Genomic DNA, 27,543 nt, shown 5'->3' on the forward strand with positions numbered 1-27,543 from the left:
CAGGTTTGTTTTGATAGATTATTTCCCCAATAAATTTGTTATTTCTTATTTTAATCAGCTTATCTTTGTTAAAAATAGTTTGAAGACATAAATTGTTGTTTTTCCAACTTATGTTTGTAAAGCTATGTATTAAAAAAAAAAAAAAGAACAGCAATATTTTTGGTTTATTTAGCCTGCCATACAGAACAAAAATGGGCGTTCATTTTTTAAAGTCATATTTTCACCATTTCATTCATGCATTCATAAGTATCATCCCAAACTAAATATTTAATTCACAAGGTAAATGTTTAGCTTGGCCCGAAATATTTAGGTCAAAGCAAAACAGTTCAGATTAGGAAATAAATATTTTGTTAAACCTTATTCAACAATAAGGTTTGTGTTAATTAGCTAACACAAATTAATATTTAATTTTCAGGTCAATGTTTAGGTTGTAAACTAAATTAATTAATTACATTAGTTTTTCAAGCTAAACGCTTGGTTGATGAATAAAGTATTAAATTAGGAACTAAGACATTCATAAACATATGAATGACATGGTTAAAATATGATTGAAAAATTAACTCAATTTTTGTCTCTATGACATGCTAAATACATCATAATATTGCTGTTAATTTTTTTCTGTGTACCTTACAAACTGCACCCCGTTATAATCTTATAACCTGATAAACAGATTATAAGTCATCATTTCTGATGAAAGTATCTGAGGAATGTCCCTCCTCATCCCGGTGTGAGTTATATCCTAAATTATATTTCCTGCCAAGTATGGTTGATGTAAAAAGTGGAAGTCAGGACGTTTTAAAGGCTGAAACGACGTCCCGAAGCAGCCCCAGTTTGACCAGTACTGGCCTATAATCCTGTGGTAGAGTCTCCATGTTCCTCCAACCTCACCTGATGATTTCTGTCTTCTGCAGGTAAGCTACAGCCTACTAATACCTACTTCAAAGAGCTCGTGCTTCACCACCTGGCGTGTACCTTTAAAAGCACAGCGTGCAGATAAACACACACAGAATTATTTATTAGAGACACACAGGTAAAGCCAATCCCATTTTATCTATGGTTGCTGTTTACACTGTGTCCCCATGGTTACAGATCAGGCAGAAATGGCTGCATCGGTGTGTGTATGCGTGTGTGTTTGTTTGTCTGGCTGTTGGCCGCTCACTTTTTCAGAGATTTAAACCCAGATGGAGCAAGTTACACAAGAATGATGTGTGACCTAGATGCATTCTGTGAGACCGGTGTGAAATAAGGAGAGAGGCGCGAACAAATGCGAGGGGTTACACAGAGGACTCAGAGTGTTAGATGAGCTTTAAGCCAAGAATAATGAAATATGGGTTTGGGTCAGAAGGGACCTCAAAGTGGCAGACAATAAAACAGACACAGATACAACAGGACAGATGGAGTCTGAGATGGAGTCTGAAAAAAATACTGCAAGAAAAAAAAAAGACAAAGCCCAAGCACAAAGAAGGAAAAGCTGCTTCTTTATTTGTGAGTGAATGTGAGGCATTTTGTGTTTCTCAGTCTCCAAGGCAACCTCATCCTCCAACATGCCAATCATTATGGTGGTTGATTTCTGTGCACGCAAATAGACTGCATCCACGCACACCTCCTGGATGGTGCTCAACAGCTTTGTCCTGGGATTTTTGTGGAGAATCACAACACAAATCGAGATAAAACTGAGTGCAAAAAAAGAAACGTGTGTTTGAAAAAAAAAAAGATCATCCAGGGCTGCCACAAATGATGGTTCTGACATTGATACATTGATAACTCATGCATGTTTGTGGCGTTCTTTGCCAAGATGATGCGATTTATTGAACAGACACATGATCCAAACAAGTCAACACCTCTCCCACACAACAGTCTTGCTCTACATCTCTTCTCCTTTTCCTCCCCCATTTATTACACATCAATTTGACTCTTTTTTTTTCTTCAAATAAATCAAATGTTGAAGTTAATCTATGTGTTTCCAGCACTGTTTTAGAGGTCTGTATTAGTTTAGAGTGTGTTTGTCACTTTAAATATTCTTGTTGTTCTTTCTGTGCTTTTTAAGTTCAGCAGATGTCTTAAAATGAAATTGAATATTTCATTAGCTGAGTTCTGACATAAATCATGTAGCTTTTGTTTTCAAGAAAGAACATTTTGATTGAAACCCTCAAGCAGACACTTTTCGATACTCATGATAAATGTGATCAGTGTTTGAGCTTTCCTAATAAAACCTCTGATATGTGGAACCAAAGTGTCTGACTACTTATTTCAAACTTTCTCATAAAATGATTAAGCAAAAGTGCCCTTGCCTCTTGGGCGTTTTCCACATTTTATCATGTTACAACTATGGATGCACCAATCCACTTTTTTCACTTCCGCTACCGATATATCGGGCCGCACTTTGTATGAGTTGATTTTATTTTTACCAATTTTGCCAAGTAATTTTATAGCAAAGCAGTGTCATAAAGTGACACAAAATGCAATTTACATGATGATCCAATGTTCATAAACAAGAAGAAATAACAGGTATTTGATTTTAAATATCTGAACACTGGAGAAAGTTTTATAGGTTCATGTTTTCCATTCTGGTAGGAACAATTCCCCTCATTCTACATTTAGTTTTTTATGAAATGCTTGAAAACAATTTCTTTATATAGCGCTAATTCACAACAAATGTTGTCTCAAGGCATTTTAACAAATGTTATTTTAATTTAAACACATACCTTCCAAATTATTGTAGTTATCAAACAGTACCATAAGCTCAGTTAATTATTTAAATACAATTATATTTTGCTAATTTGGTGACTTCAGAAGGCAAACAAACTAGTTTTTAATCTAGGGTTATCCAGGTATTGGAGATTGACTGCAAATCTGTTTGTGTATTTTTACTTCAAAACCACATATTTTTAAAATAAGACAAAAATAGAGCAAGACATTGACAGGTTTCTTTCCACTTCATTCCGCTACCTTGTGTTAATATACCATATAAAATCTGAAAAAAACTAACATGAGGCTTATGGTTGTAATACGAAAAGATTCACTGGATACTAATACATTCACGAGGCACTTTATATTTCAAGACTCAATAAGCTGGCTGCTCCAACCACATTCATCTTCATTAAATGAAGTGTCATATCTTGTTACTGTCAGTCCATAGAGTCACGTGTCTCGATCACCAGAGGAGACGGATTTTTTTGGGTCGCTGGTGCTTCCTAATTTCAAAGTGATGATGTAACTGCAGGCTAAAAAATAAGCTGCATTTCTGCTTCTTGGAGGCACTGAATCTTAACATTCAGAATGATGAACACCTGAGCCTTCCAGCGCTCTCCTCCGAGTCACATGTGCGGTGAAAGCTGCACCACTGCTGGCCTCACAAAAAGCAGCAAAAAGAAGGAAATGACTGAAGCAGAGGGAATGCCCCCGGAGTTCAAACTCTTCAAAAACCTATTTCATGTTCATCAGTAAGCTTTTTGAAAACTTGGTTTTTCTTCACTTCTCACTTTCATTAGGATACAATAAAAACAGATTTCGATGTACAAGGAAAGTCTCCTTGTGGTGTTTTGTACAAAGTAGTTTCAGAGAAACTCCAGTGAAAGTGAGGAAATAAAGCCTCATTTATTACGTTACAATAATCTCATACTGATCTTATATCTCCCTCACCGTCCTCTGAACTCTGTGGCAGGAAGATAACCTTAGATTCTCATCTGGTGTTTTTTTGTCACAGCTCCAGCTGTCTTCAATAAGTACTGCAAAAACATAAAATTTTACCAGGTATTGTGTAGTTTCTAGTACAAATATCTTGGTATATGTTAATTAAGACTAAATTAACTTAAAAGTAATGTTTCAGCAAGATATAGCAGCTTGTTTTACTTTAATCCAGTTCCTTAATGTTGATGAAAAAATACTAGTCCACTACAGATTATTTCATGTATAACAAGACATTTTTACCAATAATTAATTAAATATTATTATTATTATTATTATTATTATTATTATTATTATTATTATTATTATTATATGGAAGCAAGCTTCCATATATTTCTGAAAAGTCACTTGTAAGTTACTTTTGTTTTATCCCGAGTGTACTAAGACATTTGCAAATTAAATCAAAAGTATTTGGTAAGATTTTGTGTTTTTGAAGTGTGTTAACTTTCATTAAAAGTGTTGATGTGGGCATGTGTAGGTAGGCACACACAACTGTCTTATATCCGAAAGCCACGCTTTTTTGGTAATTCTCATTTAGAAGAGTGGCTAGGAAAATTTTGGCCTTTGTTTGAAGTTATATTTGTATCCCAGGGAGACAGACAGCCAAGGATTTCAAATTAAAAGTTCCTAAGCAATCAGACTGAATATAATATTCATAGACTCCCATAACTGAAAAAGCACAAAATCTAAAGAGAAAAAAATGGTTCATTTATATTTATTATTTGAGAATTGTGGATGACTCCGTGGTACCTTTGGAGGAGCTGCGGAGATTAACAGCTCAGGTGGGACAATGTTTTGATTAAAATCATGCATTTTCATCAACACCTATACATTTTTGGTATTGAAACAACATAGTTACAACCAATTTATCTTTTAAAACCCTGCAGAAAACAATAGGGGTCACCAAATATTTTATAAGCATACTTAAAACAAATAGCCAGAATTATAGCAGTCCACACATTTCTTTGCTATATGTACAGTATATTATGTGTAATATTGCAATAATGATACATTTTCTACTTATGTAGGCCTAATAGAAAATGGACTGTAAAAGGTATTTGTACAATATAACTATGTGTGACTTTATGTTGGTCTACCATAAAATCCCAATATTGTAGTTTGTGGCAAATTTGAAACATTTACAAAAGCAGGAATTATTTTTGGGGGTTGAATGTGTCTGTTTAAATCACTGTTAATATAACTAAGTACTGTTGAATATATATATATAAAAAAATAATAATAATGCTGTACTGCATTTCCATCTGAATAACTCAAAAACATAATGTAAAATATAAATAGTTTAAGTCATTCACACATTTTTACCAAGATGCTAATATGGAGGGTGTAACTTGAATGTGTGTGGCTGAAAAAATAAGATGCATTTTTTTCTACTTTGAAAAATCATTCCTAAATACATCCTACAGGAGCATTTCAAATTTCTTAGCATTAGCCATATGAACTAACTATCATAAAAGTGAAAATATTAGTGCATTTTCATTTATGAGCAAAAATACTCTATAAAATTATCGGAAAATTTAAACGCAACAGTAAACCCATGAATCGTTTCTTCTCAAGTCTTACCTTAGAATCGAAACCGTACAAATCCAGACACACGTATTTCTTTCTACATTTGGCTCTTTCTGCTTTCCGTACTGAAGAGTTAGATTATGGCGCTTTTGATGTCACTTTGCAATATATATTTTTTCAATCTGGTATACATGTAAATTATACTATTGCAATATTTTCATTTGATTTATACATTTAAATAAAACTTTCAAACTACACCACTATTATCGGCGTACCTTGTTTTCACCTTTTTCCGTCTTCATTTTTAATCAGGCAGTGCTGGGGGCACCTCACAGCGTCTTCTTCCTGTGAAGGTTGGAGTCGGAAAGGTCCTTAACCGGTCGGTTTGTTGTGGCACCAGCACCTTGTTCTGTCCTTCAGCAGGAAAATGTACTATAAGTTCAGCGGTTTCACCCAGAAATTGACGGGTGCTGCTCCCACGGCGGCTTACAACCCTCAGGTGAGAGTTTGAAGCGGTGTGTCGGTCACAAACCGAGTATTTAATGGCTATGCTGACCTTGGCGTGGGTTTGTTAGATAACGGATCCTGCTGTTGCTAGCTAGCTAGCATTTGAGCTGCCCACCAGAGCTGAAAAATATCTGTTTTTTATTATTATATTCACAAATATGTATATTAAGGACACTTATTGGTGATGTTCCCTTTGCTACGCTTAAACCCAACGAAAATTTATATTGCTTAAATTCAGCTTTGTTTTACGTATGGGTATTTTTCTGTTTTCACCTGTCATTACACTTATACCTTCTGAAGAGTTTGCCTTTTTTTCCACAGTGCAGTGCCCCCTTTTCACCTCTTATGTCTTAGTCTTTCAGCTTTGTCTTTAAATGGTATTTCAGTGTTTTAATCCGGGCTTTATTTGAAATTAATGCCATTTAAAACAATCTAATAATACATACAAAGCTGAAGTTGGCTTCCAATTTTAGCTTCCGATTTAGAAAATTAAATTCTATTTAATTCAAAATTATTTTATTTACCCCAAACAGAACTTAAGTGTTGCAACATTCAAGAATCTTCATCATGGATTTCTGGTACCAGTCAGTCTTGCAGCTATTAGGAAGAGGGCTCTGACTGAAGACAATTACTGAATGACAGTCTCATGGCTGTCATGACATGCTAACAGCTCAATTTCTGGATAGCAGAGATTACATTTCACAGTAACATGTCCTGGATTACAACACAATGAATACATGTCACTTGAAATCTCTCCACCACCAGATCTATAGAAGCACAGATAAAATAAAAAAAAAAAGCTTCTTCTTTACTCCGTTCTTTTTATGGCTGCAGAATCTTGCAAAATTGATTATAAATGAAAGTAACAAGAAGTAGAAAAGCTATATCGCCCACTTGAACTGAAAACACCCAGCTTTGACGCTGATAACTCAAAAAGTCCTCAGATCAAAACTCTGACATGGTACCTCTTGCATAAAAGTCATGTTTAGTATGAAGAAAAAGAAAATATTGGGAAGTTGTACGCCTGTTCCTCCAAGTTGTATTTTAACTTTTCCACTGTCAAATCAGTAATGCTTGAGAAAAATATTTTTTGCAGATTGAGAAAGCAAGTTTTTCTGCACCTTCTCATTGGTAATCAATGTGGGGGATTTACTCATAGTGGAACCACGGCCCTGTTTCATTACACTGCTGCCACAGGCAGACAATTGCAAAGTAATTGACATTGATTATCCTCCCTGTTTTTAAATTAGGAGTTGTGTTCAAGCATTTGGAGGGGGTTGTTTGTGTGTGTGCGCCTTCTTTGACTATTTTAATTTTTTTTCAGAATAATTAAAACTTTTCTAAACTGAATAAAAGAACATATTTAATTTTTTGTTTTCTCTGGCAAGTATTTTATTTTCTAGATTTTGTCCTCACTTAGTGGGAGAAAAATTTACGTACCATGTCTCATACAACAGTGTACACAGTGTGAGAGCCACTGGGTGGAAACCTGGTTAAATCCGGTGCAGGCGTCATTCACACAGCACAGTGCTCAGTCTCCACCTGTAATGAAACAGCAGCAGATGGCCCGGATAATATGATAAACATTGATTTAATATTTTTACAGCTCCTGGGTAAACCCACACTGGTAGATTTTCCATTTTATTACAGCCACAATTCATGTGAAACGGTGTGTTTGTGTGTGTTGTTTATAATGCTGTTCACCCAGTCATAACACACACTCACAGATCCAATTTGTTCCACAGGTTTAACAGTTCACTGTCGAATGTTATGCTCTTGTATAGACTGGCATCTCTGCATTTTATTCGTTACTTTTTTTTTGTTTTTGCACGACTAATATAAAGAAAGCTGCAACACGGACTACGTCCTCTAAAATCACATTGCGGCTGACATCTTTCAGCAGCTTTTATTAAGGATTAAGCTTCTGCAGGGCAGCTGTGCCAGGCCACAATGTCCTATTGTAGATTATAAACGATAAGTTTATTTAGTTTCTCAGTAATGAAATTTGTGCTGCAGTGCACTTGGCTTTTCTGCCACCAAGTTCAACCTTAAAACATCATTTGTGCTTTAATACATCTAAAATATTATGTTGTAAAGTAGTATTTTATTGTTATATTTGTAATGTATCAAACATTTCTGTTGTAAATTTCCCTTTTAGAGCTATTCATTGATGCTTTTTTTCCCTGAAATTTGTCCCCCCCCAAAAAATCCTACTTTTATTTGAAAAGATTTATTCTATTCTATTTATTAAAAGTCATGTTTATCAATAGCAGCTTTTTACAAAATTGTCTGTTTATAATTATTTACTTTTTCGAAGTTGGAGGTCAAAATTTCATTGTTGATTACAATTGAATTATCTACACAACTCAAGGTTCATCTTTAGCCACCATAGACGTTACTGCACGATGACCAGTATCTAATGTCCTTTAAAAATATGACAAATGTAGTAATGTCTAAAACATTTTTGAACAAATCTGATTTATAAATTGTGTTGCATCTTAACTGTGGTTGGATTGCAGTTTAAATATATTTTATAAAATGTAGTTCTTTATTTGTTCCTTACTCAATCGTATTTATGATTTGGAATCTCATGATAGTTCTGCAAATAAAATAACATTTAACCAGGACTTTTTGACATTTCGATAACAGAAAAGGGAAAAAAATATGTTGATCTGTATCTTGATGTGAAAGTTGGCCTTCCTTGCTTTTTTATCTGTCCGGTTTTGATTTGCAACGCCTACGTATCTGCCTCCACACGCTTTAACAAGATAGTGTCCGACCGTCACAGAAACTTTTATGTAAATAAAATTATACTGACACCCAGGAGACCGCTGCTTTATTTACCAGCATTACTCAGCACCCTGCAGAAAAATAGAAGGTCACTATAAAACGTACTGGGTCGGGCTTTGATTTCAAAATGTTGCTCCAAAAGGAAATATAACTATCCATAAAGGGAACATGGTCAAATGAATGGAAAGATTAGTCTTTTCTGGCGATGATGCTCTTCATAACTCTTTTTGAATTAGCTAAACTTTGTATTTTATAACAAATATTTGAAATCCCTTACAAGAAGTAGTCTCAGGTTAGCTCCATTTTTTTAATGCTGACAAAACAGTGTGTTGAAATCCAGTGAAACATTTAATGAGGCACCCAAATAATTCCTTTAAAAATAAAAATTAAAAGCTAAAACTATCAATCCTGGAATATTTTCTACAATTTTTTGATTTTTATGGATTTTTATGTCCAAACTTTTCTTATTTTTAAACAAAATCGGTGACATAATTTATAGCACCCCTACCAACTCTTAAAACACGAATGTATTTGACTTTTTAAACTTTCATAAACCTTTTTAAGATGAAACATTGGATTCATATTCAATAACTTCCTGTATCCCTGGTAGTATAATGTGGGAGATTTCTAGTGCCCTGTTGCCAACAAATAAGTGTGATACATAAAATTTTAATGAAAATGGCATTTTTCTGCCAAGTAATGGTAGGATTTTTCAATTTAACATTACACTGCTGCAGTGTAATTTATTTTAAAGCTTTTTCTGCACCAGGGTTGCCAACAACAGTTAAGGTTGCTGTAGATTTTACACTTAAACAGCCTAACCAATTTAAATCAAGTCGAGACACGACTCTGAATCAATAAAACACTCTAAGAATCTGAGATATTACTCAACCTACAAAATGAATATTGAATCTTTTTGAGCTTAATTTAAAAAAGATTGATATGAAGAGACTTCTTATCAAGTCTTTATAGTAATATAAATCAGCACTTTTTAAAGGTTTATCACGATGAAGGCATGTAAGGAAAAGAGCCTTCTTGTTTTAAAGTGAAAGCCTCGTCCTTGAACTTAAAGCATTGGATCCATGAAACTGACTTGTGTTGAGCTGGAAGAAATTAAATTAGAAATCATTCTCATAATAAATCCTTGACTTTGTTGCCGGAAGATGTTGGCTGATTGCCTCACATCTTCTTTTTATATAAAATGTCCATTATTCATCTCCTTTTTTTAGTGTATTTTATTTGATTCAGTGCTTTTTGTGTTTATTAAGGTCTCTGTCAAGGTCTCATACCCACAGGCTTGGTTTGGGTGGGCGGGGAAGAAAAGCAGCTTATATAAGTGGAGAATGTTAAAAATGGGATTGGAAATAAAAAATCTTGGTTATATTTTCCCATGAATGTAATCAAGGACTTTTGGAAAATGGAAATGAATTAAAGCCATCAGAAATGTTAATTTACAAATACATATATATTTAAAAATATTTTGTTTTGATTTAGGGGTTGAAGCTAAGCCTGCCTGCAGAGTCTCCCACCATGATCTTCGCCACACCCACCAAGCTGGTCTCAGAAGCAGGGTCCACAGTGGAGTATTTGGGAACAAACAAAGTTCCTGACCTCCAGAAATTTTTCCAGGTAATAAATATTTTTTTTAAATTTCATATGTAATGGAAAATAAGTAGTGATGTCCAGATCAGGATTTCTTTTTGTTCCTGATACAAATCAGAATCCATTACAAAATGGTCAATTATCCCAATAATGACGTAATTAAAATCAATGCAGTATGTTTGTATCACATGTATTTCTGATTAAATATGTATTTGTATTGTTATTGTGAGTATTTAATTCAAACAGTTATTGTGATGCGGTTGCCGATTATTTTGATGCTATTGCCTAGCAGTCCGACGCCATTGCCAAATATTATTGTGATGTTTTTGATGGTTATTTGGATGCTATTGACTTATAGTCTGATACTATTGCCGATTATTTTGCCATTTATTCCAAAGTTATTGCCAGTTATTTTGATCCTGTTGCTAAAAATCCTTCAAATTGTGCAGCCACCCAGTGAGGTGGGAGTGCAAAATGACAAAATCACAGATGGTAAACCAACAGCAGGATTGGGGACTTGAGTTTATACAAGGACTTTAAGATAGATTAATTTAGGTTTGGAGATTTTACAGACCTTTTCATTTGCTAAACAATGAGAACCGGTTCAAAGCTCTTCTATCATCGAGGTCAAACAGGAACGGTGCATTGTGTCCTAAAGTACAGTTTTCAAAGCACAGAGGAGATTTTAGGTAATGACTAATATTTATTTCATTCTCTACATGGTCTGAACGGCCTTGAGCAACCTCCGCCACACAACCCACCACAGCTCACCATTTCAGAGGAAAACAAACACACCAGTTAAATGAAACATCAACTGCTGGAGCTTAAGGGGAAACTGTTATGCAAAATTCACATTTTGCATGTTCTGAACTCCAATTTGGGTGTCAACTGCTTCTAAAAACAACTTGAGCAGTTAAAAAGAAAAACAGCCAGGTGTTTTTTGGCAATAAGTTACTGTTTTTTGGTGTCTGAAAAGTGAGCAGTTTCAAAAACCTCCTGATTTGTAAGTCACAAGTTGATGGGGACTGTGCTGTTACCTAGCAAGCCCGTTACTTAGCAACCTGGCTGGGAGGGGGCATGGCCAGCAGCAGCTTATTTGGATTTAAAGTGACAAGAGTCCCTAAAACGGCTCACTCTGAAAGGAGATCAGACTAAAATCTCATTATCTAAGAATGAGTTTGTGCAAAAATTGTGATGAACATGTTTTGTATAACCCAAACACTTATGCTAACCTGTTCAAGGAAGCATAATAGGTCATGTTTAAAAGAAATGTTGTGATCTGAACTCTCAACAACAACAACTTTCTGTGTTTTGTCTACTAAATTCTCCTCCATTTCTCCTTTTGTCCCAAACTTCAGACATCAGACGGTGTCCCTGTCCATCTAAAGCGCGGATATCCAGACCGACTACTGTACCGCACCACCATGGCTCTCACGGTTGGAGGCGTCGTTTACTGCCTGGTGGCTCTCTACATCGCAGCTCAGCCCAAAAAGAAGTGACAAACACAAACTTGGGATCTTGTGTTACACCACTGACTTGTTGCTGCTGCTGCAATCACCGGGTCTCACTTCACCAAACCCTCTTTGGCCCTTTTAAATGAGAAACCTCCCCTCTCTACTTTGGTTTTTGAAGGACAGGAAGAGCTTTACGACCCTCTGGCGTAACTGCTGTCACACTAACCAAAATTAAATGAATACCAATATTGTTATTATTATCACTTTGTTTTTTGTTTTTCAAATAATTCAGTTTTAAAGTTGGTATCAATTGCTACTCACCACATATGAAAAAGAAAAAGTTTAATAAATGTTTTCTTAGCCTCATCAGTATCAGGACACAAAGCCAATAATGACCATAATGTTTGTGTTCTTTGAGAAAGATGTCTAAGTTAATAAATCCTAGAAAGAAAATGGTTTAGTTTGGGTTTGTTTCATTTTGTTACCAAGGAAACGACCTTGCTGTACCGTGATGAAACACTCTACAGGGTCTGTCTGCCATGTCATCACCAGTTTATCAGTGAGCCTGATGGAGACACCGCCGTCTGGAACGTAGCTGCTGCTCACTTGGCTAACAAGTGCCCCCACACTTGGTAAATACAGTCACCATGTGTGGGGGGCGATGGTAGGATGTAATATTCTCCTCACTGTCATATTAGGTGATGCTTTTCCTCTCCTGCAGGTTCATTTCAAATAAATTTGAATGCCATCCATCCATCGTCTTTACCTGCTTGTCCTTGCAGAGTTGTGAGGGGTGAAATGGGTTTAATGCCTGTCTTCCGTTTCTGCAGAAACAAAAAAGTATTTTTGATGTAGTTTCTAGCGCTTGAAATAAGACAAAACTGACATAAGTAACCTACATCAAAATATAGATTGCCCTTAATGTTCATGAAAAAAACACTAGTTCCACTGGCAAATTATTTAAATTATAACAAGACATTTTCTCGTATTATAACTGAAATTATCTGCCAGTGGAATGAGTACTTTTTCATGAATATTAAAGAATTGTTGACTTAAAACAAGCGGAGTTGTGGGGAGTGTAATAGGGCTGATGCCTATTTTCATCCACTGCAAAAACACAAAATCTTACCAAGTATTTTTGGTCTAGTTTCTAGTGCAAATATCTTAGTGCAGTTGAATTCAGACAAAACTAACCTAGTACAAGTAATAGGAGCTTGTTTTAAATCAATAATCCTTTAATATTGATGAAAAAGTATTAGTGCCACTGGCAGATTATTACATTTAAGTCAAGGAAAAATGTCTCAGTATAAGTGAAATAATCTGACAGTGGAACTAGTACTTTTTAAAAATTAGTAATAAGGAATTATTGACTTAAAAGAAGCTCCTACATCTTGCCAGAAAGTTATTTGTAAGTTAGTTTTGTCTTATTTCAAACGCATTAAGAGACTTGCACTAGAAACTAGACCAAAACTATTTGATAAGATTTTGTTTTTGCAGAGAAGAGCTTGTATACAGAAGTTAATAACATTAAGATAAAACACATCACATTCAAATTAAGCCGCCAACTGTAACTTTAGACAGACATGCTTTACAAACTTTCTGGAGAATTGGAAGCTCAGAACGTCCAGGATGTTGAGCAGCAGATCATCATGGCTTCATCTTCCTGTCTGCCAGGAACAGAAGTGTGAGAGGGTGCAGTCTGCAGAAGCTCGCCCGGCTGAACGCTGGACGCATTTAGCCCGGTCTGAGAAATCTGCATTTATATCTACAGGCCCAGATGGTCGGGTCAAATATTAATCCATCCACAGCATGACTCCACAGACCCAATCTGCGTTGTGTCAACAGCCTGGGTAATGATGATGACTCAGTGTGCAACTGAGAACTCCAGGCTCCCTTTACGACAACAGTTTACCTTTTTCTGTGGGCAGCTGCCACCTGTAATAACGCATTATGTTGCGCAGCAGAAGTTGCATACTGATTCCATAAAACAGGCCTCTGATTTTGATTTCAAGAGACCAGTCCACTCCAGCTGAGTGCCTCTGGCATGAGATGAAACATTTACAGCATGCAACTGACAAGCCATTCATGTGGAAACTGAGCGAGGTCTTAAAGGTTCGCTTTGCTATCTTGTGAATCTCATGGAAACAGGAAGGAAGGTTTGAGAGAAAAAAGGACATTAGAGTGATGTTTCTGAGTTTGTTTATCACACCAGTGACCATGAAAACGATAAAAGCAGAGTGAAACATCTCTAATCTGTTTTCTTTTTTTTTTTCAATAAACCTTCTTCCTGACTCAAGTGTATATGAGATTTCTTTCTCCAGTGTAATGGAAAGATTCTTAACAAGGTTCAAGACCCTGTTATCGTCCACTAGCTGCAGTAAGCTGCAATATCTTCATGTCTTTAGTGCCTTTTATATCAACTGCGCCGTGATGATGGAGGATTTTATAATTCTCTGCTGCTGGAGTTCCTTTCATCTCTTTTTTAGGCATTTCAAAGGAAAGAAAATTGCTTTTAAAGGCTTGTTCAGAAGCAATACAATCCCAAACGCAGCTAACGCTGTGAGCCAATCTGGACAGAATCATTTCTATTCTTCCTCTAAGCAATTGTTTCATTTATAAAGACCAGACTGAAGCAAACAAGTGAGCATTTAGCAAATATGTGACATATTGCAACGGTGAATGCCAGTTTGATCCAACTGTCCTGTTAGGACCCTTGATAAAAATGTGCAGAAAGACAAAAAATAAATGCATATTTTATTGCAGTGACATACTCTCACACTAACTAAACATATTTATTCAGAAGAGAGAAAAACAGTTTTAGCAATAACTTGCACTGGAATTATTGCAACCCATGTTGACTCTGGAGGAGCGACAGAGTTTCACAGCTCAGATGGGTGAGTTTGATGACTGCAGAACTATTACTACATTTTTTTTTTATGTAAAAGTAGCAAGAAAAGTCACTGAACTTTAACCAAACAGGCAGTTATAAGAAATTGAACACAACATCTACATGGTTACACGTGATGGTGGCAGCAGTTCTGTAGAAGAAAAACAAAAACCTACTTGGGATTCCCCAAGGCTCCAACCTGGGTCCCTTCTGATTCAACATCGACATGTTTCTGCTATCTCAAATTAAAATACATAATAAGATTATAAATATTATACACAACTCTTCAAAACAAGAAAGACAAGAGAACTTTTTATTCAAGAACACTGTAAAAACACAAAATATTGCAAAGTTTAATCTACTTTTTAGTCCAAATATCTTAGTACACTTGGAATAAGTCAAAACTAACTTACAAGTAAGTTTTCAAGAAGTAGTGTTAGCTTGTTTTAAGTCAATAATTCCTTAATATTGATGAAAAAGTGCTAGTTCCACTAGCAGATTGTTTCACTTATTGCATTGGAAAATATCTTGTTACAAGTGAAAAAAATCTGCGAGTGGAACTAATACTTTTTAAAAATCCATATAAAGGAATTATTGACTTAAAACAAGCACCTATATTTTGCTGAAAAGTTACTTGTAAGTTAGTTTTACTAAGATATTTGCACTAGAAACGAGACAAAAATACTTAGTAAGAATTTGTGTTTTTGCAGTGTAAGGCAGATCTGTGTTGATCTTTTAAGGTCTGAAAATGGTTGGATAAAAATAATTGTTCACCTAAACTTGAACATTTCTACAACGAGCAAGGATTAAAGAGTTTGAAACAGCTTGAGTTGCTACAATGCGTGCCAAGAAAATTAGAAGCTTTGAATTTTCTTTTTTCATTATACAACAAATATGTTTTCTCTTTTTAATGGAAAAATCCTTCTGTTACAACAAGCCTTTGCGTCATTGCGGCCAACTTGAACATCCTGCAGCAACAATGGATCCATGGGATGCTCTTGCAACACGTCTACAACACAGCACTCCGGCTGTTAGTTGGAGCACACGATGAGGCGTGTGGACACAGGAAAAGTGGGGTAAAGGAGGGTAAAATTCCAGGAAGCAGGTGGGATGTGAGGAAAAATAGAGGGCTGGGGTGAGAAGAAGGCTGTCGAAGGGAGGATGGGTGCAAGTTATCAGGAGAAAATTACAAATAAATCCCATTTCAGTGTCCCATCAGTGAGATGTTTTTATCATGAGCCATGTAATGCTTCTGGGCCTTTAATATGTTGGCAAAATGTCATATTTTAACCAAGAAAACAGTATGTAAACAGAATATTTTAGCTATCAAGGAAAGTAAAGGAGCAAAAACATAAAACCTTACCAAGTTTTTTTTCCTATAGCACAAGAAAGGAGCTTGTTTTAAGTCAATAATTCCTAAGTATAGATAAAAATGTATTTGTTACACTGGCAAATTATCTCACTTGTAACAAGATGTTTTTTCATGTTATATGTGAATTAATCTGCCAGAATAATCCATATCCAGTAGTTGGCTTAATCTGAATGTGATGTGTCTTATTTTAATGTTATTAACTTCTATGTATAAGCACTTCACTGCAAAAACACAAAATCTACCAAATATTTTTGGTCTAGTTTCTAGTGCAAATATCTTAGTAAATTTGAAATAAGTCAAAATTTACTTACAAGTAACTTCTTAGCAAGATATAGGAGCTTATTTTAAGGCAAAAAAATCCTTAATATTGTTTTTTTTTTTTTTTAAAGTACTAGTTACACTGTCAGATTATTTCACTTATACTGAGACATTTTCCCTTGTTATAAATTAATTAATCTGCCATTATAACCAGTATTTTTCATCAATATTAAAGAATTATTGACTTAAAGCAAGCTTCTATTTCTTGTTGAATATTGACTTGTAGGTTAGTTTTGAATTAACTCATGCGTACTAAGATATTTGCATCTAAAATACTTGGTAGGATTTTGTGTTTTTGCAGTGCAGCTTTATAAGCTGCTTAGAAATACAAACAGCAGAAGAATCTAAACCAGATAGCTGGTAAGACACGTCAGAGCAACACTTTCATAATAATGGAGTATGTCAGTTTAGCTCGCAAATGCTCTTTTATCTTGAATCTGTATTGATTGTCCTTTCTCGTTGGCAAAAAACATTTTAAATCAAGCAGCCAGGAAGCAGTAATTTTTTATTTAGTGTCAGGTTTCTGATCTCCAGATAAAGATAAATCCAACTCTTTTAGTGTGTCTTAGATTTACACTATTTCCCTGAGCTATACTGAGAAAAACTCTTTCACTGCTTTGACCTTCCTCAGCTGCTAGAGCTGCCAGTTTGTTCCTGTGCCGACCAGTTGGACCTTAATATTTTTGCTGTAATTTGCCGCCCGCTGCAGCTGAATGTGACTCCTAAGAAAGCTGAACATTAAACATGAAGTTTGTCAGACCAAAATGCTTGGAGATTTTCAAACAGATTATGAGTTCATTTGTGTTGTCATCAACTAATATTCTCGTTATTAAAAAGACATTGTACGGAGCTTTGGTGGTGCCGAAAGAAATTAGAATATGTAGTTTGTTTGCTTAAAAAAAATCTGTAAAATGTGCCTAAATTTGTTGTAATTTTTTTCCCCTTTATGACACTGGATTTCCAAAAACAAAATACTTCAATTGTATTAAAGTATTTTGTTTCAATACAATTGAAACAATTGTTATTGTTTTATTAGAACTGGATAAAAATAATTGTGAGCATTTCCAAAACAATCAAAAACAAACAATTTAGACATGTGAAAATACGGTTAGTACATTTTGTAATAAAAACATAAAAAACACTGTTTTGTAGCTGGTGCCAAACTGAGCCAAAGACAAAACAGCAAGTATTTATTCACTAAAACCTCAATTTTAATTTTCTTTAGTTTACTTCAGCTGCATCAATCTTTACACAGGTAATGTCCACAGGTGGATATATGGTTTCCAAAAGTATGTAGCATTATTTATGATATTTCTAAAAGGCTTATATACCTTATAATGGACGGAAAAAAATCCAAATTATTTTATGTTGCATCCTCTTTTTCTCTTAAACTATAGCAGCTGCTGTTATACTTACACAAATAGAGTTTGTCATTGCTGAGTTAGATTTGGGTATGTTATTCTAAACACATACTTCAGAAAACCCTCGAGTTCCTGTGTGTGTGTGAAGGCAGACGAGTGAATATTTTTGGAAATAGACCGAATGTAGCAGCTGGTTTATAAACAGAATCTGTGACAGATGTTAGTTCTGAATCTCTCCTCTGCAGAAGACATGAACGCACCAAGTGCCTTGCAGAAAAGTTAGAGGAAAGGGGAAGGGAGTGACGAATCGCCTCCCATCACAAAGCCCTCGCCACAATGGCACAGCCTGAGAACAAATGATGAATAAATAAAGTTCTGAGATTGAAAGAGGAGAGCAATTTGTGTAGCAGCCGCTTTTCTTTTTCTCTGCGCGTGTTTGAGCAGCTCTGGAAGACTAAACAACCAGGAGTTGAGATGAGCGCACAAACAAAAGCAATTGCAGCCGGTTTTCTGAAAACAAAGAATAACGATTACATGCAAGAGACTGACAAATATCGTCTGGTGTGAAGACTGTGACTCATCTTTGCTCCCCCTAAAAATATACATTCATGCAGCAGCTCTGCTGGTGGTGAGGATCAGGGTGAGATCTGGCTCAGGCCACAGTGAAACCAGCTCAGTATCAACAAAAGTCACACATTTCCTCTCCAGAGGTGATGACGTACCAGAGCAGAGGTGGAAAACACAAAGAAAAGCCAGAAAAAAAATGGAATTAGCAGCATGAATTTCACAACACATAAGAGACTGAAGGTGTTGATTGGTGTTGCAAGCATATGTAAGCTTCTTAACATATGCCTTTTTTCCTGTGGGTTAGTTTTCCAGTCTTATAAGAGTTCAAGCAGAGGGCAGGCAAATAGAGAGTTTCCCCCCTCGCTCTGCACTGACATTACCCAACAATCTCAATAAAAACTGGGTAATGGATTGCAACAATAATGCACTTTATTTTTTCCCCCTTCTTTAGATACAATCATTTATGTTCCCTCTTCACTGTCTGCAAGCAGTATCATTCATTTGCTTTACAACCCGAGACTGGGCCACAGAAAATTTAATCCCCTTCCTGGCTGACGGCTGTGAGGGAGAGTAAGAGGTGGAAAGGAGGAAAATTAATGCCCCCCGCCCCAAAATGAAAGTGAATCAATGCGGCACAGCCCCGGGGATGGGGAAAGGTGGAATGAGAATGTGAGTCGGGGAAACGCTGAGATGGAGTTTGACGGAGATTCATGGATATTTAAACAGGAAGCCTATTCATCAGTCATCAGCTTCAGGTGCGGCGCGGCACTGCTGGGTTTTAAGAGCGCTGATTGCTTCAAGGAATGTTTATGCTTTGCTCCAGACTTTTTCCCATGCAACAGTTGCTCTCATGCAGTGCTGACCACATTAAGTGTAACAAGTCTTAGCGTAAATAACAATGTACAGTATAGGTATTGACATATCACTACAGTTGCATAATCAGCAGCGTTGTGTAGTAACTAGTTAGGTTTACTCAGTTACATATACTTGAGCAACCTTTTGAAAAAAATTATTTTTTATTAGTATTTTTACTATGCTGTACTTTTTACTTTTACTTGAGTAATCTTATTATGAAGTATTGCAACTCTTACTCGAGTACAATTCATGGATACTCAACCCACGGTGAGTAATTTCACTAAATGAAGAATAAACTTGTTTTAACCAACACCACTGCAGTTTTTGTTAAATTTTCATAAGTTTAATATTGAAAGAAATTAATTTGGGAAAAAAATTATTTTGCCTTATTTTGTAATTTTATTTATAGAAATTGTTTTCATTTTGGTCTCTAAAATACCAACATTTCCACATAACTTTATATTTTGGTTAGTCTGATGTTTTCAATTTTTAATGATTGATGTTTAACTCTAACCCTTTTTGCCAAATGCTTTTTTCTCTTCTTACTTGAGTAATTTCTTGAATGGCTACTTTTTTCTATTACTTGAGTAAAAGTATGCTGAAATAGTGCTACTCTTACTTGAGTTAAATCTTTAGGTACTCTATCTATTCACCTCCAATTGTTTACTTGCATATAATTTGGATCTTTTAGGATGTATAGTTTTAGAATGAGTAACCAGATGTTGAGCCACCCGAGACTAAAAAGATAATTGTTTCTCCACTAAATAAATTTCTTCAAATTAAAGGCCAGGTTTCTTAAAATTTTCCCAATTTACTGGAGGTGCCAATAATAAATACGGCTAGCACTGTGAATGAGCATCCAAGAGGTGATTCAACAGCACCACCTGCAGTCGGACTCAGTTTTGGTGGCGACATTAAACACTGTTGTTTACAAATTATTATGAAGATATCAGTCACATACTCATTTATCTTGTTTAAATAGCTAATTTCAGTGAAGTTATACCAAGGTGAAAATATGAAAAGGTCGAGGTAAAATCACCTCTTTCAAGTTGTTTTAATTTAAATAATAATTTTTCCAGTATGCTTGGATACAGCACTCTGAGAACTGTTTTTTAGTTATTCTTTTTTTATGGCTTTCCCTTCACTGATGCAGCAATTCATTCAAAAGTAACTTCAACCACACAATGAGCACATATTCTGACACTTTGAATTAGGACGACGGTTCTCTAATAAAAACAATTTAAATGGTGCTATGTATGTAATTATTTACAAGCCATCATCAAACATCAAAATTAACTGATTTAAACTCTTGAAATATATCACTCTGAATGTAATGGATCTATGGGTTAGTTTTAAAACTTTACCACTGATGTATGTGCATTTTTTTATTTCTGAAGGTTTCACCAGAGCAAACATAAGACTAATTTAAGATCATTATGGAGGGAATTTAAGACCTATTTCTCCACGAAAACAAAATTCGTTCAGCCAACAGGCGATACATTTGTACTTACCCATACGAGACGCAATAAAACTAGTTAGCTAGCTAGTAACGGTAAGCTAGCAGCTAGTTAGCAGTAGCTTCAAACAACTCAAACCGTTGCCCGACAGAAAAGTACCGCCAGGAAAGAAATTACAGAATATACGAGATTAAAAACCTGTGATTAATATATTTGACCCAAACTTAATTTTTTTTAAATTAGACATTTCAAGGCCTTTAATTTCTTTTTTGTAAGATTATGACTTTTTAAGAATTTACGGACACCCTGACTATATACTGCTATTTATCAAGATATGACTGTAGATATCAGTAAATATATAATCAAAAATAATGAATACCATAAAACAACATGAGTGACATGTTGTTTTATGGTATTCATGATTACCATGATATGGTACATGATTAGGTAATAAAATATAAGATAATAAATTAATTCTGAGCAACAAAATTGTCAAATCAAAAATAAGTCAGTGCACAGTAGTCGAATAATTCTTTATTCATGTCAAAAATGCTCAGGCTCACCTTGCATATGTACAAAATAATGTGTTGTTACAAAATCATTAACAGGCTGCCAATAAATAACCGGTAGAAAGTGAACAAACACCAAACAGACACATTCGCATCAACCCAGGCAGATATCCACAGGTCTCTCAATCACTTGCATTTGTATGTGAGCTGTTTGCGATGGTAATGGATCCACGCGGGAGCAACAACAAGTCCAGTCAGGTAGCCGATCATAGCGCCCAGACTGCAGGAAACAGGCCAAACCTGGAAAAAGGGAAGGCAGGAAACTGTTGACAATCATATAAAGCTGTAAAAACACCTTGATGTTGCTCTGAGATGCATGCCGAAACGAGAGTACATCTCATGAGAACCGTGAAGTTATTTTTCCCTTTTGTGCTTAATAACAGGTGGAGTTTAGTTGATTCCTTTGTATTAAAAGAATAAAAACATATTAAAAGGAAACCATGATAGTAGACATGGTAAAAACAAGGGCGAAAGTATAAAAATGTGGTGTTTTTCAAACAACATATTAGAAATGTGAACACTGACCAGTGAGAACCTTCTACATGTTATTTCATTAACTAAACACTACTTAAGTTATATAATTATACCACATATTTCTCTACTACTGATAATTATTATTTAACAAGATTATTTACAGAGTTGTACTAAAGTATCCACAACCCTTAAATGTTATGTTATTTATTATTGTTTTTCTCTGTTTCATTATATTTTTCTGTCTTCTGCTGTATGATATTCTGTTGTATGATGTTTTAATGTCTTCTGAACAGTTGTTAAAAATGAGAATTTGTTCTAAATAAACTTACCTGCTTAGATAAAAACTAAATAAAAAGAGATTAAGTTAAATCAATAAGATTTTATGTAATGGAGCAACACAAAGTAGTACAAGTGGAAGAAAAATAGCTCAAGCTCAATCATGCTGGATAAAAAATCCGGGTTTTTTTGATTGTGTAAAGTATTAACTGTATTTAAGTGCATACTTTGACTAGTCCAGCCTAACACAAATGACACATTTACAATGTTAAGTCAACCCCTTTTTAAGACAAGAAGATTTCTCCCTATTCACTCTATTTCTAAATATTTTTCTGCATCATATGGATCTAAAGTATTTTATGTTGGTTATGTAAAGTGTGAGGACCTAGAAGACTCAATTTGTACTGAAGGTCAACATTAATAAAATATGAAAGGTTACCAGGAAGAATGTAAATTCTACACAGTTTGTATTAAATTGGATTTTTTTCTGTGTAAGGTCCTGACCTGCCACGGTCTGTCCCAGTCCAGCGGTATTGGGAAAGCTCCCAGCCAGGCTCCAATCAGGGTGAAGGCCACTGTAATCTGCAAACAAGTGTCCCAAACAGACATAGCTCTGAAGAGGGACACAGAGCAAATGAAAAATAGTGTTATTGGATTAATAAAAGAGAGTCCAGGATGAGAAAAAAACAGGTTTGAAAGCCCACCCATGTCGGCTGAACACTCGGATCCAGGCCTGGACGTTGGGGCCGAGAACACAGAGACACCTCAGTGTGGTCAGTGAGGTCAGCAGCACAGCGAGTGAAAATGTCTCCAAAGCAGACCTGGAAAAATGAAACCAATCAGATGCACAGTGTGGCAGTTAACACACAAGCTGTAACAACGTAATACAACAAAAACATTGGGAAATAACTGCATCAATTTCTTCATGGTACATTGGTTTGTGTTCCCCATTTCCAACAGCAGTTACTCACTCAATCAGTGGCGCTCCGTAGAGGATGACGACCGTGTGGAAGAACAGGCAAGACAGGAAAAAGTAAAGGCATGAACGAAACAACCTGGACAGCTGAGGAAAGAAAGGAAAAAAGATCAGATAAAAAAAATACATTGAAAAAAAACTAAGCAGTTTTATTTCATATGCCATACATTGCAAAAGTCAGCATACCTCTTGAACTTTGTTATAGTTTTAGAGCTGCTCACAAATTCATACAAATGTTTTCAGATTTTCTCAACAAATATGTGGCCCTTTGTATAAAATTAACACATTGACGTTTGCATTGTAGATTAAACAAAAGTTTTTTTTTAAAAACTACATTTGCAAGTCATTTTTACACATTTAAATTGAACATTTGACCCACATATACTCTGGGTTACCTTGTATCCCAGTGTGTGCTTCTTAGTGGGCGGTGAGATGCCAAGCAGCCAGAAGACGGAGACACTGACCGCGGCAACCGCAGCTGACACCGAGTAGAGCCACAACAAGTGAGTTCCGTACACCGAAAAACCTGGGACGAGCACCGCAGGGAGGACGGTGGCCATGAACACTGAGGCGGCAATGATGGAGTGAGAGGACGCCATGGCTCTGATTTCGTGGTCCCACATGATGGCGGCTTCAGCTGACTACGGACGAAGGGCGACACAATTAAAATAAATCAAATTAAAAAGCTTAAAAAATTAGCAAAACATCGGATGAGGACAGTGGGGTGAAGCCATGAATGTATAGATTTCCACCGCGCTTCCGTAAACATGGAGATACGTTGATTTCCGCTTGACTTTCAAAATAAAATTATACTATGAGTCCTCAAAGGTTTGTACTTAAGGAATGACGTTACACCAAACCAGAACACAGATATAAACACAGTCAGATTATTTCTAAATAGCCTGATTACTGGGAATATCAATTAGCAAATCTCTGGTACATAATTAATCAAAACTGTCAAACGCAGCGTCGTGTTGGATTTCCGTCTCTACAATACCACTCACAATATGGCGACAGCAGTGAAGTACGATTCCAAATGTCAGGTTTGTGCCTCTGTTCGTACGTAACGTGCCTCATCTAACCAATCAACAACATTCTAGTTGGCTCTTTGGCTGACGTCACCATAGTAAACCAATGAAATGTATTGTTTGAAAAATCCCACTTGACCCCGGAAGTTTACGCTAGCAAAGGAAGCTAAAGCTATAGGTTGTTTTTCTTCTCTTTTCTTCTCCCTAAATAAACACATCGGAAACATGGTTTGTGAAAAATGTACGTATGACATTTCTCTCTTTAATCTTGTTATGTAAGTTTGAGGCTAATGGAAGTTGTTTGTGTCAACGAAGCCTCCCCGAACGCTGACGAAGGTTACGTGAAGATAACATTCGGTTTTATTCTTCGTTGTACACATTTTCCCTTGCAGTAAATATAAACTTCGGTTGTTTCAGGTGAGAAGAAGCTTGGTAGAGTTATCACTCCGGACACTTGGAAGGATGGAGCTCGGAATACAACAGGTGATGGATTCAAAACAACAACAAAAAGAACATGTTTGATACGGGAGCACGAAGTCTATGCTTAATTTATAGGATTTGTTTCAACAAAATAGAGTAAACTTACATGTTATATTCCCTTTAGGTTTCTCACTCATTAAACAAATGTCAGTGGTAAAAGCTGTATATATTAATTACCTTAAAGTAGGTAGATTCTGATTAATAAGCATGGTGGTGACAGCATCATGCTGATGCACTGCTTTTCATACTGTGAAGTTGGTTAGAGCTGAGAGGAAGATAGATGAAGCAGTATAGTTGTAAGTTTTGTGTTTAAACTTTTAGTTTTTGATAGTAATCTGCTCTGTTACTCTGACTTATCCAGGTCGGCTATCATTTATATTGTCTCACTCAATGTAGTAGTGATAAATGGGTTTCTCTCGCTTATATTTTTACTTAGAAAGTGGAGGGCGCAAGTTGAATGAAAACAAAATGCTGACATCTAAAAAAGCAAGGTTGGTATTCTCATGAAAGAAATATTAAAATGAACTGCTCCTAAAATTCCAAGCATTACTACATTTGTAATTTTAACTGCTTAATTGTTTTTCTCAGGTTTGACCCTTACAGCAAGACGGGCTTTGCTATCTGCAGGATCTGCAAGAGCTCGGTTCATCAAGCTGGGTCTCACTACTGCCAGGGCTGCGCTTACAAGAAAGGTAAGGTATCATTTTTAATTCATTAAGCCCTCATTCAAATGAGTGTCATGTTTTAACTGACTAAAGAATAATAGCTTTAGTGACTCTAGTGTTTGCCAGTTTGTATTGTTTGAATGAGATAGTTGCCCATAGATAGATTATTTTCTCTTTTTGTAAGTTTTCTGTTTGGTTTAAAGGAAGGAAAAACTCAGTTTTGTGCCTATTTGGGCAGAAATTTACACACACAATAACTTTATTTTGCTCTGATTAGAGACTATTTAATAATTTTTTTTCAAAGAGTAGTGAGGAGAGCAGTTTATACCTTACTCAAAATAGATAACTCTTTTTTCACTTATTTCTTTCCTTTGAAGTAGAAAGTGAGACTTAAATTTTGAGATTACACTACAGCCAGGTAGTTTCTGACATGTCTGACTCAGGAGTGGCTATAACACCACGATTGCGACAGCTGTAGGCCATGTTGTTAAAGGGTCGAATCCTATATTGTAAGTAAACAAAGTATGCTCAGACTGAGTCCAGGGCTGCTCTGATTGGTCTGTTTGAATGAGGTGTGTTTGCTGCTGCCATCTCTGTAGAGTATTTGAACTGAATGAGGAAATGCAAACAGTTGTTTCTCAAAATAAAGCTGCGGTTTCTCCATATAACAAACAATGTATACAAATAAAGAGTAGGTCTAAGTATATCATTAACAAGCCACGTTTGCAGAGGGTTCATGAAAACATGGCAATGACTTCGGTCCCTAATTTGTGATGCAACATGTTTTTCCAAGAAATTTTTTTCACATTTTTCTTCTCACTGCAGAAAAAGCTCAAATGTTTTTGCCTCCAACTTAAATTGGAAGCTTTTTCTTCAACAAGTATCTCTACTCTACCTGCTTTGTAGTAAAGATACCAAGCAATGAAAATGACCTACAGTTTAGCAGAAGCACTCTAACTGCTTCAGTTATATAATTTTAAACATTTACAGAAATATTCATGGCTCTACAACTCAATAAAGTTCAGAAAGTACAGCAAGCTGCAAAAATATTCTACGTCTTCCCATTTTGTCAACCCCATGGTTTGTTTTGTTTTTGCAAGGCCAACACACAGTAGTGCATCATTGCTAAGCGGAAGAAAAGGGATAGATGGCAAATTAAAAAAAATCTAAGAGGTGTCTTCTGCATTTATATTCAGTCCCCTAAGTTGATACTTTGTAGAGTCACATTTTGCTCCATTTACAACTGAAAGTCAAATTTTTGCGACAGTTGTCAGATTAAATGTGAACAACGATGGTTGGTAGGTTTGCAGATGTGCTTTACTCTTGAAACAATAATTTCCCTTCTAGTTCAGATTTACGCAACACTTTCTGTTGATCTATCACATAAAATCCTAATAAACATGTTGGCGTTTGTGGCTGTGATGTGATAATATGTTTAAATATTCCAAAGCTATGAATGTAAGTGTACCTCCTGATTTTTGTTTTTTGTCCATTTGTCTCTTCAGGAATCTGTGCTATGTGTGGAAAGAAGGTTCTGGACACCAAGAACTACAGGCAGACCTCTGTGTGATGTAGTTGTGGTCAGAGAGCATCTTCATGAGTGTAAAACATAGACTGTGAAAGAAATGTCCAGAGGCGTCCTCTTTATTTTAGATTATTGTATCACACCACTGGATCTGTTCCATTCGCAAGCAAACAGCGTTATCTCCAAATAGATCATCTGTCCGTAAAGTGACCGCTTCCAGAGGTGTTTTTGTTATTAGTCCCAAAACTAAGTGTATCTGCTTCTTTGAAAATGTATGCATGTAATATTTGCTGTGTTGAATTTGAGTGAAATAAAGCTGCCAGTTTGATATTTGTCAAAACGATTTATACGCCTACAGCCATAGCTGGCTATAATTTTAGCCTCTTACGCACAGCATGGACTTATTTCCTCTTTGTGTTGCAATAATTGGTTTACTCTGATATAATCATATTTGGAAACTGTCTGCTTTACTGTCAGCAGTAAACCTCCCCAATCCCTGTGCGGAGGTTGTAGTTCACAGGTCTCCCTCCTTGATATTTAAAGGGCTTGCTCTGCCTCAGGCCTGTGGATACGTGAGCACAGTCGTGCTTTATTGAAAAGACTAAAGCAGCATCAAATCTTCTTTTCAGACAGGGTCTATAATGTACGGCGCTGGAGGCTGTGATTAATTTGCAGTAAAAACCCAATTAATGACTAACTAAAATGTAATGGGTAAAGTTCATCCACAAATATAATTTGATTTCAAATACATCTTCCTTGTTTCCACTGACATTTTGTTGTATCCTTTACTATGAGTTAGCTTTACATTTTCTACCTAGAGATCCTTGAGTAAACACCCAAAAGTAGATTTGGTTGATGTAAGGTTTTGAATTGTATAACTGCACCGCTCATGGTGGCAGCATGTTGATTTTGATTAGAAGTTTTTGTAGACTTTAGTTCCTTTTTTCGGGTTGAGTGATCAAATGTTTGGACAATTATTGCCTTTGGTTTTGGATGTTGTACAGCTGGAAGATTTTTGTTCTTGCTTTTTAATTTTCCAACAAACTGGGATTTAAAGAGGAGTGGCAATAGCAAATGGGGTGGATTAGCAGAGCTTTTCATCAACTGATGGTGTCTTCTAGGACATGTTGCTTGTAGAATATCATCTCCACTGAAATTGAGTTGCT

At 35.8% G+C, this 27,543-nt stretch overlaps 3 protein-coding genes across 3 annotated transcripts; 2 read left to right on the forward strand and 1 right to left on the reverse strand.

Annotated features, from left to right (window-relative positions):
- Positions 1-5,542: 5,542 nt before the first annotated feature.
- On the forward strand, positions 5,543-12,321 carry cox7a2l (cytochrome c oxidase subunit 7A2 like). The gene is made up of 3 exons (XM_032575061.1): positions 5,543-5,713; positions 10,006-10,140; positions 11,472-12,321. Exons 1-3 carry the CDS (start codon positions 5,642-5,644, stop codon positions 11,610-11,612), a joined length of 348 nt encoding a protein of 115 aa, XP_032430952.1. The 5' UTR covers positions 5,543-5,641; the 3' UTR covers positions 11,613-12,321.
- An 8,577-nt stretch (positions 12,322-20,898) lies between these two features.
- pigf (phosphatidylinositol glycan anchor biosynthesis, class F) lies at positions 20,899-23,680 on the reverse strand. The gene is made up of 5 exons (XM_032574601.1): positions 23,075-23,680; positions 22,675-22,766; positions 22,408-22,524; positions 22,208-22,316; positions 20,899-21,193 (listed from the first exon to the last, which is right to left on the reverse strand). Exons 1-5 carry the CDS (start codon positions 23,300-23,302, stop codon positions 21,080-21,082), a joined length of 660 nt encoding a protein of 219 aa, XP_032430492.1. The 5' UTR covers positions 23,303-23,680; the 3' UTR covers positions 20,899-21,079.
- Positions 23,681-23,816: 136 nt separating this feature from the next.
- Positions 23,817-26,705, forward strand: cript (cysteine-rich PDZ-binding protein). The gene is made up of 5 exons (XM_032574602.1): positions 23,817-23,948; positions 24,125-24,190; positions 24,624-24,678; positions 24,776-24,879; positions 26,358-26,705. Exons 1-5 carry the CDS (start codon positions 23,933-23,935, stop codon positions 26,420-26,422), a joined length of 306 nt encoding a protein of 101 aa, XP_032430493.1. The 5' UTR covers positions 23,817-23,932; the 3' UTR covers positions 26,423-26,705.
- The last annotated feature ends 838 nt before the right edge of the window (positions 26,706-27,543 follow it).

This window comes from Xiphophorus hellerii, chromosome 10 (genome assembly GCF_003331165.1).
Source record: "Xiphophorus hellerii strain 12219 chromosome 10, Xiphophorus_hellerii-4.1, whole genome shotgun sequence".
Classification (NCBI taxonomy): Eukaryota; Metazoa; Chordata; class Actinopteri; order Cyprinodontiformes; family Poeciliidae; genus Xiphophorus; species Xiphophorus hellerii.

Excerpts from the sequence above, each read along its gene's own strand:
- cox7a2l (XM_032575061.1), top strand. The coding sequence starts at position 5,642 with ATGTACTATAAGTTCAGCGGTTTCACCCAGAAATTGACGGGTGCTGCT. Across the intron at positions 5,714-10,005 it reads CGGCGGCTTACAACCCTCAG|GGGTTGAAGCTAAGCCTGCC; the intron begins GTGAGAGTTTGA and ends GTTTTGATTTAG. Across the intron at positions 10,141-11,471 it reads ACCTCCAGAAATTTTTCCAG|ACATCAGACGGTGTCCCTGT; the intron begins GTAATAAATATT and ends CCCAAACTTCAG.
- pigf (XM_032574601.1), bottom strand. The coding sequence starts at position 23,302 with ATGTGGGACCACGAAATCAGAGCCATGGCGTCCTCTCACTCCATCATT. Across the intron at positions 22,767-23,074 it reads AGCACACACTGGGATACAAG|CTGTCCAGGTTGTTTCGTTC; the intron begins GTAACCCAGAGT and ends TTCTTTCCTCAG. Across the intron at positions 22,525-22,674 it reads TACGGAGCGCCACTGATTGA|GTCTGCTTTGGAGACATTTT; the intron begins GTGAGTAACTGC and ends TCATTTTTCCAG.
- cript (XM_032574602.1), top strand. Across the intron at positions 24,191-24,623 it reads TGGAGCTCGGAATACAACAG|AAAGTGGAGGGCGCAAGTTG; the intron begins GTGATGGATTCA and ends ATTTTTACTTAG. Across the intron at positions 24,880-26,357 it reads GGGCTGCGCTTACAAGAAAG|GAATCTGTGCTATGTGTGGA; the intron begins GTAAGGTATCAT and ends TTGTCTCTTCAG.